The 11001-nt window shown below is 42.0% G+C and overlaps 1 protein-coding gene across 5 annotated transcripts in view; it reads left to right on the top strand.

Annotated features, from left to right (window-relative positions):
• The first annotated feature begins 4 nt into the window (after positions 1-4).
• The window catches only part of 4921539E11Rik (RIKEN cDNA 4921539E11 gene), a 60510-nt gene continuing 49513 nt past the window's right edge, over positions 5-11001 (top strand). The window contains exons 1-2 of one of the 5 annotated variants that reach the window (XM_006503395.2): positions 5-660; positions 6480-6571. In XM_006503395.2, the coding sequence (XP_006503458.1) occupies positions 6497-6571 (75 nt within the window). In that variant the 5' untranslated portion in view covers positions 5-660; positions 6480-6496. The remainder of the gene's footprint in view (positions 661-6479; positions 6572-11001) is intronic. The other 4 variants (XM_017320385.2, NM_027612.1, XM_006503396.3 and 1 more) reach the window with 4 other exon arrangements.

Below are 11001 nucleotides of genomic sequence, written 5' to 3'. Positions count from 1 at the left end.
ACCAATATCTAGAAGGCTGGCTTTGTGACACGTAAGAATCCTGCATTCCAATTGTCATCATGCCCTAAATATAAGAGCAAGAGAGAGCTTTGGACAGACCTCTGCAGATTTCAGAAGTGAGTACACCTGTCCTGCCCCAGTTATATCCGCTGAAAGGAGCATGGTAAAAACTCCTGACCACAATACTACCATTAGCTGCTGAGACCAGTACGGAGACAGGAGGATGCTGAACTTGGTGTTGTTCTCCCTTAGCACTGACAGGGTACCCGAGGCCTTCCTGTGGGTCTTGTAGTCCAGCAGTTTACTTTCAGTTCCCAAAACTAAAAAGATAAACAAGAATTCGATCTAAACGTCAGCATAAGTAAGTCAGTGAAGAAGATGAGGAGGAAAATAAGCACGATCGTGAGAAGCCATTGTGCAGAAGACATGGAGTTGCTCGGTAAGAATAAACACTAAGTGGCCGAGAAGCTGATTGTTCACTGACATCTGAGAAAGTTAGCTGAGAGAAACAGACAGACTGACAGACAGATGCAAGCCTTTGATCGCATCTTGACAAGAACAGCAGAAGATGAAATGATCTGTGGCCTGAGAAGACCCTTTGTGCTGCAATTATAAAATAAAAATAAAATAAAGGAGTTACACACACCAGGCCTCTAACTGGTAAGTTTGTCCTTACTTAATTTTATGTATCAATGATTTGCCCACCTGTATCTGCAGTTAAACCTTATAGCAACCCCATGAATTCCATACTTTTTCCAGCTTTTAAAATGGGCCACTCAGAAAGATTAAGCAACAAGCCCACCATCACACAGCTGTCATTTCTACCACCTCCTCCTTCCAACTCCTCCCATGCCCCTTAACTCCCCATCAAATTCTTAACTTCTTATTGCTGTTAAGTGTGTACATGTGCATGCGGGGTGTGTGTGTGTGTGTGTGTGTGTGTGTGAGAGAGAGAGAGAGAGAGAGAGAGAGAGAGAGAGAATGCTTGCATGCATGTATGTGTGTGTGTGAGTGCTTGCATGCATGCGTGTGTGTGCATATTTGCATGTGTGCCTGTGTGCATGCAAGAGCATGTGTGCATGTGTGTCATTGCATATGTACTTGGATGTGTATGTGCATGTGTGTGTGTGCCCTCACATGTGTGTGCATGTATTTGTATCTGTCTGCTGTGTGCATGCATATGTACTTGCATGTGCATGTCCATGTATGTATGTACATACATGCACATGTATGTTCGTGTGTGTGTGTGTGTGTGTGTGTGTGTGCATGTGTTTGAACTACAACCTGTTGAGTCCATTTAGGGCTGCTAATATACACGTTTAGCATAAAAAATTACAGTTATGAGGTAGCAATAAAATAAGTTTATGATTTCGGGTTACCAAAACATGAGGAACTGTATTAAAGGGCTGCAACATTAGGAAGCGTGAGAAGCACCCTTGACTTGAGCACCGTCAAAGGCAATGGCTTTGCTGGAAGCCAAAGGCAGTCATAGCATCCGCAGCCGTGCATTTTCTCCCTATAGTTAACCACTTAACCAAGTTGTGAGGGTATTAGAAACTCAGAGGTGAATTAGACGTGGTTCTTGCCTTCAGTGAATGCATGAGGCAGAATGGGTCGCCACCAGGCTTTCTTCTGCACACAGACATTTGCTGTCCAAAGCATGGTGTATAGGAATCTCCACTAGAAGTATTGCTTGATGAAGAAAACTTGGGAATACAGGGAGTGGAAGACTGGTGATATCAACAGTGAATATTAAGGTGAAGTAACAAGAAAAGGAACATGAGACGGCACATGAGAAATCACAGTTGTTTCTTGTGGCTGGGAAGTAGAGTGTGTGTGATCACAGATACTGAATTCACAGGTCGCACTATTGCATAACCTACCAAGGAGTTTGGCGTTTAATGTTTTTTGAAGAATTTGAAGCTTGAAGCAAGAAGACACATCGTATTTTTCTTGAGAAAAAATTTCAAGCCTATGAAGAGTAGATTGAATTCATGAAATATAGAGAGCAAATTTTAAACTATTGCACTAATCCAAGCAACCAGTTACAGACTCCTAAATCGAGGCCACATGGATAAAACAGGAAGAGCTAAGAAGTTACTTAGGACAGAGCCTATACCTGATAATGTGAATGTGAATGTTGACCTGAGAGGTCAGGGGCTTCTCCAGCAAAATGGGAACCAAATCCAGGTTTGGGAAGGACCTGCATTAGAAGATCATTTAAAACTAAATAACCAGAGTCCATGAGTCAATAATCTATGCAGCTGTGGGTTGAGATTGCTTGATGCCAGCACTTCCCACACAACCGGATTGATTTCTAGACTGAAAACTTGGCAGCCAAGACATTACCGGACCTATTTCAATTCATGAGGAAAGTCAGAATATTTTTAATCACCACCCCCTGAGTTTGACTTTGGAGGTCGGATGGGATCCAAGTTTTCGACTCATTCTGTAGCATGGCTGAGAAGGAGAACGGCTATGACACCCCAGTGTGTAAGCCAGGAGCCTGAGAGATGCTAATCAAAACAGCCTTGGTTGTAAGACAAGAATGATGGTGAAATTTCCTCTTAACTCACACTTGCGCTACTGGGAGAACATATAACGAACTGAGCTGTATACATAGGTTTGGAACTCAGAAAGGAGAATTTATTTGGAAATAGATGACAGTAGATGAAGCCATTGGTTTAGGGACTGTGTTGGGAGAATGTGCAGCAACCGGAAACATGGTGTAGCCCCTGAGGACACTAGTGTTTGAAGAGAAGCCTGAAGACATTGGTAAGGAGTCTTCCAGGGATGTAGGAAGATTGATGCTATGGAAACTGAGAGAGACAAGAATTTCTGTTTTTTAAAAGAAGACATAATATTCCTAAATTTATAAAAATTCAAATAATGTACAAGGAAAAAAGGTCTTCACTAGTTCATAAGACAATGACCCTGATGACCTAGGGGCTGATTTAAATAGAAGCCAGATGATGGTAGATTGGGAGCAAAGGGTGTGTAGTAAATTAGAACCCTGAATTACAGATCGTAGTTTAAATTAAGAAAAGATAAGACAAATAATAATAGGTGTGGTCATCATGAGCGTCTTTCCCTGATATCCCAGCACTTGTATAAAATGAGGAGACATTTTGTACCTTATCATGTTGATTGGGATGCTGACGATGGGAAGATGCTAAAGATGAGTGACCTGGGACACCTCACTCTAAAGCAGTCTCAACCATCCTGATGCTGGTACCCTTTAATACAGTTCCTCTCCCCCCCAAAAAATAAACTGTTTCTGTTGCTACTTCATAACTGACACTTTGCTCCTGTTATGAATTGTAATATAAATATCTGATATGCCAGCTATCTGGTTTGTGACCTCCCCCCAAGGGGGTTGGGACCCACCACTTTTCCAGAGCAGCCTGCTTTTCTCCTTAGCATAAGTAAGTAGCAGATCTGCTGCTCTTGCATCATTTGTGCCTTTTCCCATTTGAAAAACCTATTCTCTTCAATGTGCTAATCTTATTTCTCACCGAGAATAGTTTTCTCCACTAGAAGGCATTTTCGAATCTCCACTTCTATGCTGGAAACAGGAAATGAAATGCCCTCCATGGAATTCAGACACAAAATGTTCCTGGCTCCAAGTGGAAGCTCTTGTCCAGATAAACCGTCTCCTCCAAAATCTTCCCTTGTCTTCCTACTGGAGACCCTCAAAGCTTGCAGTGTCCATACATGATGACACCTGGATCCAGACCTCCCTCTCTCACCCATAGTAGCCAAAGCTTTTATGGATTGGCTCATGATCCATGAGACCTCCCTATCTCACCTCGAGCTTTGAGCTTATATGCAGAAGACCTGATGTCTGTCTATGTCCTCATGGTCCAGAATTTTCTCAACTTAAGTTTTTTTTGTCACATTGGCACTTTGGTTTGGACATGGTCTCTTCTCTAAGAGCATCCTTCCTAAAGGTTCAAGTACTAAGAACTTGGTCCCTAGTGCAGTGATGATATGAGAGGTACTGAAGTCATCGAGGCAGGGTGGGGGGTGCTGCCACAGAGGGAGAATTTTTTGTTTGTTTTGTTTTTTAAATATTTGTTTATTGTGTATATAGCATTCTGCCTGCATGTATTCCAGCAGGCCAAAGGAGGAGTACTAAATCTCATTATAGATGTTAGTGAGCCACCATGTGGTTGCTGGAAATTGAACTCAGGACCACTGGAAGAGCAACCAGTGCTCTTAACCTCAGAGTCATCTCTCCAGACTAAGGAAATTTTTATAGTTCTCTTGGAAGTAGTCAGATCTCACAATAGGGTGGATCTAAAAGAACAAAACTGGATCCTGTCTGCCCTCTGGCTTTCTGTCTGACATCGCGCTTCTTATACCTACTGTCGCCATTCAAATATCATTTGCCACAAGGTCTCACCTGGAGATGAACAAGTGGAACATCCAAATCTTAGACTTCAGCTCCAAAACTATGACCTAAATAGGTAACTATCTCTCTTCTTCATAAAGTATTCAGTCTGAGGTATTTTGTTATAGAAACAGAAGGGCATCTAAGATCCATGGGCTGGCACAGAATTAGAGACAGAAATGGGGGGGATGGGGAACACTGGAAGCATCAATGATTCATATATGGAAAGTATTTTTAAGGCAGGGAAGCAAGTTCTACAAACCGAGAGGATGTGAAGAGATGGGACGTGAGAGTGTAGGAGAGAAACTGGAGACGGTTTAACCGCTTACATAAAATACCCACTCTCGGCTAAAACAGATCCCCATGAGGCCCAGAGGCTCAACATTTCAACATCTTGATTTCAAAAATCAAGTTTGGGGGCTGGAAAGATGCCTCAGTCAATGACAAGAACGCTTGCATTTTTTACATAAGAACCTGAGTTCAAATCTCTGGCAAATAAAAAGTCAGGCATGGTTGTACTCACACTGGGGTATGAGGAGAGACAAGGGTATCATCGGGGCTTACTCCCTAGCTTTTGTTGCAATGAGAGCTTCTGCCTCAAGGTAGTAGTGCAAGGCATGACAGAGCAGGACTCTTAACACTCTTCTTTGGCACTCACGTACATATTGTGCATATACCACACATATATAATACACACACACACACCAGTGTGTGCAAACTCTTGGGCCACCAGGTACATGTTCAACATTTTTAGAGCTTACCCCAACAAGATGAAAAATGTTCTTTCCAGCCTCCTGACTGCACTCAAAAACCCTCAACCCTAGTGTTCACTATGTAACCTGGTGATTATGAGTCCACCCACTCTAACATGGCTATGCTCACTGGCCACCTTGCTCTGAGCATTACCTATTTTCCCCTTCCTGGTTTAGAACTGCAGATGGTTAGCCACGCCCATCCAGCATTCACCTGGGATCTTGAGGTCTGAATTCAGGTCCTCACATTTGTGTGGCAAGTGCTTTAGCTGCTAGTCCATCCCTCCAACCTCCAGGACTCCTGTGTTCTTGCCTCTGTCCTACTCAGAAGCATTTGCACTGAACTCATCAGAGTCCTGTGTGACCTTCAGTTTACTCATCTGAAAATGGAGATAAATTAGACCAGATCTTGATGTCCATCCAGTTCCTATGCGTCATTTGACCTCCACTGAGGACTTTCAGATAACCTGCTTCTAGGTGCCTGTTGAGTGCTGTGCCCCAATGGACCAACTTTAAACTCAGTTAACTGTATGAAGGTGAGGTCTTTGAATTCCTTTCATTAAAATTATATCACGACAGAAGAGAACAGATGTTCAGTCAGGCAGCCTTACTTCCAGTAGGAGCCACGCCTGGCTCTTGTGTAACAAGCTTGAAGTTCTGGGTTTTGGTTTGGTTTTGGTTTTGGTTTGGTTTGGTTTGTTTTTCCTATTTAAAACCAATTGGGCACTAGCAAGATTTTATTGAAAGGACGCAGATGTAGCTGTCTCTTGTGAGACTATGCCGGGGCCCAGCAAACACAGAAGTGGATGCTCACAGTCAGCTAATGGATGGATCATAGGGCTCCCAATGGAGGAGCTAGAGAAAGTAGCCAAGGAGCTAAAGGGATCTGCAACCCTATAGGTGGAACAACATTATGAGCTAACCAGTACCCCGGAGCTCTTGACTCTAGCTGCATATATATCAAAAGATGGCCTAGTCGGCCATCACTGGAAAGAGAGGCCCATTGGACTTGCAAACTTTATATGCCCCAGTACAGGGGAATTCCAGGGCCAAAAAGGGGGAGTGGGTGGGCAGGGGAGTGGGGGTGGGTGGATATGGGGGACTTTTGGTATAGCATTGGAAATGTAAATGAGTTAAATACCTAATAAAAAATGGAAAAAAAAAAAAACCAATTGGGTACATTTATAATTCTGTGACTGCTTTCATGACCAGCACAGCTCTGAACTGTACCTGGAGCAGTAATAGAGAGGAACTCTCCCCTTATGCCTAAATAATCATCATGTGTTTTGATCTGAATCGAATTGGATATTTCTTTCTCCCTCCATTTCAAACAGGTATTTATTGACAAACGATGACAGAAAAAATCCTGGAAAAGTTTGATGCCCTGGAGGAGAAAGAAAGGATACTTGAAGCCATCAGGGAAAATGTACGTGAGGTAGAAGCTAAAAATAAAGTACTCATAAAAAATTAACATTCCAGATAAGATTTTTACTTCGTAATTAATGGTGCATTAAGATGAAGATATAAATGAACTTGTAAGAAGCAAATACTTATCAGTTGAATGTCACATATCTAAGTAGATAACAAAAAGATTCATTAATCAAGGGTGTAACTCAGTGATAGAGAGCTGGCCTAATATTATGGAAACCCCGGTACCACAAAACAAACAAACAACAACAACAAAACAGCAATGATAAGAATTAACTATATGAGATCACGTCTAGGAAGCTGCCTGCCATATGCTAGGTCACATGTGTACCAAAACTGCTTTAAAAGTATTACCTCTGGGCTGGAGAGACAGCTCAGCAGTTAAGAGCACTGACCGCTCTTCCAGAGGTCCTGAGTTCAATTCCCAGCAACCATGACTCACAATCATCTATAATGGGATTTTAAGTTAGCAAGGTCTAATACAGTAAGAAAAAATTCCATCACTTGAAGAGATTATCTTATCAAAAAGACAATGTTGAATACATCAGTGTGGTAGAAACAACTACCTCATCTGACTTTCCCTAACCCACTGCCATCTTCCATGAGAAATCTGGCCTCTTCATCCTGGGGTGCTGCACCCCTCTGGATCCACTTTACATCTCCCACCCACAATAGTTCAGTGAAGCCAGCTCACACTGATTTTCAGGGTGCAGAGCCAAAGGCACCAATGCATTAACCTGGGATTCTCCTCACTTGATCTGGCTATCCATCACTTGAGAATAACAAGCTCCATGTAGGACCCGAGGCCTCACCTCTCCATCAGTGATACCTAACTGGCTAAAGAGCTCCACCCTGGCTGAACTTTCTCCACCTTGGTGTACTTTCTTGTGAAGAAATACAAACATCATACTCTCTATGGAAAATAACTGCTCGCCCCAGGACAAGCTTAATCATTTTTATGCATACTGTCCTTTCCCCATAGCCATCCACTGCTGGCCATTGCCCCTGGTACTTTGAGAATCTCAAAGTATACTCAAATCCAGTATCCACTGAAACACAAGTGTTTCGCATATTACTCAGGAGCCAAGAAGTCTGCAGTTCAATGTGGAGTCTGCAATCACTATTTGCCAATAACCTTGAGTACCCTACCAAAGGGTATTTCCTTCCTCCACATTAAGGAGTTGAAGGGGGAATGCCAGGTCCCTCTTTGTATTTTACTCCTTTCACACTGGTGAACTGCCATGCAACCTTTAAACCTTCTAGAGACTCATAAGCACTATTTGGATCTCTGGCAATCCCCTTATCTCCCACCAGGAACTCCGGTTTGACAGAAATCTTACCACCTTTGCTTTCAAGTAACTTGGACAGTTACAATCACCCTTTTCATCTCTTGGGTGTTGTAGAACCTTCTGAATCCAACTCATCTGTCAGTGTAAGGCCTTCACTTCAGATCTGCCAAAGCTCTTCTTCCTCATAAAAATCAGACCCCCTCCACAGAGCTCAGTTAAGGCCATTGAAGACCCATTTCGATATTTGACACCCATTCCTATCCTGCTTTGTGGAATGGGCATCAAACACTGGCTCTCAGATCTACATTTCCCTCAATCGCCTATCTGTCCTCTGCTGTCTTCCTGCCCCTGATATACAGGCACCCATGCTGCCAATAACCAACTTAAAGGTGGCAGTCTTTCGGGAGCCTGTATCCCTCTGATTTCCTCAGAGTCTTCAGCCTTGTCTGAAGGATAATTGAGCAGTTCTATCACTCAGTTTCTCTGCTTCTACTGCACTCAATTATTGTCGGTCTGTCTCTGACCTGTCAGCTCCCAAATAATGACAGAGACTTATTATTTTTAATTAAAGCTGCCAGGGTCTAGCCCCAGCGGTTCCTCTTTCTAAGGGGGAAGAACTTCGGCTGAGGCAAGACTTGGTCTTGCAAGATATTTAGGGTTGCTGTTTAATAATAAAATGTTTGCCTATGTTAAGTCTAAGTCAGTTTGCTGCTTTAGCTGACCTGCCTGAGTTCCCCTAAGGCCAAAAAACCGAAATGTCTGGTGGCTAGCATCTCATCAGGGGATTAAGGAAAGTAGCCTTGAGCACCTTAGCAGGGGGTTGAATAAAGTAGGACCTGCCCCACTCTAACTTCTAGCCTGCTAGTTGAGGTCACAGGAAGAAAAGAGGGACACTTTGAAAAGTAATTTTAATCTTTATTTCTAAGTTCTCTCTAAAAGGCTTTCTATGAAAGTTCTCTTCGAAAGTTCTTTGAAAAAGTTCTTCTTCACTTCTGTTTTTAAAAGTTCTCGATGGTCTCTTCTCTTAATCTTGCTCTTTCCTCCATCTCTGATGTAACAATGCCCTCATTCTGAATTCCTTATTCCCAATGCTTTTACTTCCAATTGCTATATGTGCCAATGTAATCTTTCTTAGTCTTTTGTACCTTTTCTAGGAGAATAGATCACATGGCTTATCCAACCATCCCCTCCCTTTTCTTTTCTTGTTTTTACAAAAGCTCACTAGAAGTTCAGACATAAATTCAAATCGTAAATTGAATAAGAAGTTTACTACAGAGAATGTTACATGCATATCCATTAAGAGTAATTATCTAGCTAAACATTCATTATCTGTTACTAGTTCAACAGGCTCATTGAAAGTTAAAAACCTTAATTTTTGTGACTAAGGCATTCGTGAAGTTTTGTATAGATAAACCCAGTCAGTATTTTATCTTCTGTCCTTAGTTCCCTTTTTATGACCTTTGGTAAATTGTTTTACAACATCTTGGAATGTGCTTTAAGTTGTACATGCCTGCCTGCTTTCTCAGAAGCAATTAGTTGATGACATTGAGTTCTCATTGCAGTTTTGATTATCAGAGAGGGCTTAAAAACAGCCCTATAATGAAAGAGCTTAATAATCACTAATATAATTTTAGGAATTCTTATAGTATCATCATTAAGAATTAAGAAATCATCTATTTGTCTATATAGCATCACTACAAAACAGTATATCTTCGTTGTTCTGCAGAGATCTGTTCAGAAGGGTGGGCATTGTACTATATATATAATAACAAGAAAAGCATATTAATAGTAGGAATCTTTCCTAAAATATAATCTTCTCGGCCTTGCCCAGAAAAGCAAATCTGTCAATAGCTTTAACAGTTCATGGCAGAAACACCTCAGGAAGATCTCCTGCTAGTTCTTTGATTCTCCTTGATGGCTGCTGGCATAAAGCTTACCCAATTAGCTCATATCACTTACTTAACCCATTTATGCTAATCCACCTTTGTCACATGGCCCACTATATCTCTCACAAACAATTAGTCCTGGCACCTCATCCTTCCAACCTGTTTCCAGCTGGCAAATGCCACTTGCTATTTTTCCCCTGAGTTCCTATCTCTGCCTGGATGTCCTGCCTCCCTCTCCTGCTTTGCCATAGGCCATCAGCTCTTTTTTGTTTGTTTGTTTGTTTCTGTTTGTTTGTTTTTCTGTTTGTTTGTTTATTTTCGAGACAGGGTTTCTCTATATAGCCCTGGCTGTCCTGGAACTCACTTTGTAGATCACGTTGACCTTGAACTCAGAAATCCGCCTGCCTCTGCCTCTCAAGTGCTGGAATTAAAGGCGTGCGCCACCACTGCCTGGCCCATCAGCTCTTTTTTAAACCAATTAAAAGTTGAAGGAGAAAAATGTTTATGAAACACTGATACTGGTGATGCTTTACAAAAATAACAATACCAAAATCCCAACAGTACTCAACTCTCCGCTGGTACTGAAATCAGCATTTAAATAATACAAAGACAACCTTTACACAGCGCACAAGAAAATTATTCCAACACTCAGTCTCATCAGTGAGAGGGTCTTCTCCATATCTAGAGATATGGTCTCTCCCAGTTGATGTTGTTCAAATACTGAGTATTCCTGCTTGTGGCAGTTTCCTACACTATGCCTATTAGGGTCCTATCTGCATGCTGAACTGTGGTCTTTCCTTCATCTGTGATAACACTCAGAGTTCTTCTCTTCTGTCACTTTTACATCACTCGCTTCTCACGCTCTAAACTTTCTTCCTCAGTTCTAAATTTTTGGTTCTCAAGAAGGGATCTTTAACAGATGCAGCTCCTACAGTGCTCCTGCAGAATCCTCCCGACTGTGAGAAATACCAGGTCAGCATCTATGCCTCATGTTTTTACTTCATTCTTTCTTCCGAATCAGAGGCTAAAGTAGAGGTTTGCATCTGCATGTCTATTTCTTATGGGAATTCCTTCCTTCCTTTTATGGTTAAGCTCTTTCTGGGCAGACAGATGAACCTCAGTACAATGTCTTATCACCTATAGCAAAGACCATGCAATTAAGGCCATAGCCTGCTTACTATCATATTCAGGGAATGTGATAGACCATCTGGTCCATTAGCTAGTTAAAGAGCATCTCCTCTCTCATGTCATAG

Source organism: Mus musculus, chromosome 4 (genome assembly GCF_000001635.26).
Source record: "Mus musculus strain C57BL/6J chromosome 4, GRCm38.p6 C57BL/6J".
In the NCBI taxonomy this organism is placed as follows: domain Eukaryota; kingdom Metazoa; phylum Chordata; class Mammalia; order Rodentia; family Muridae; genus Mus; species Mus musculus.
Note: the sequence above shows the minus strand (reverse complement) of the source record. Positions and strands in the feature narration are given on the sequence as shown.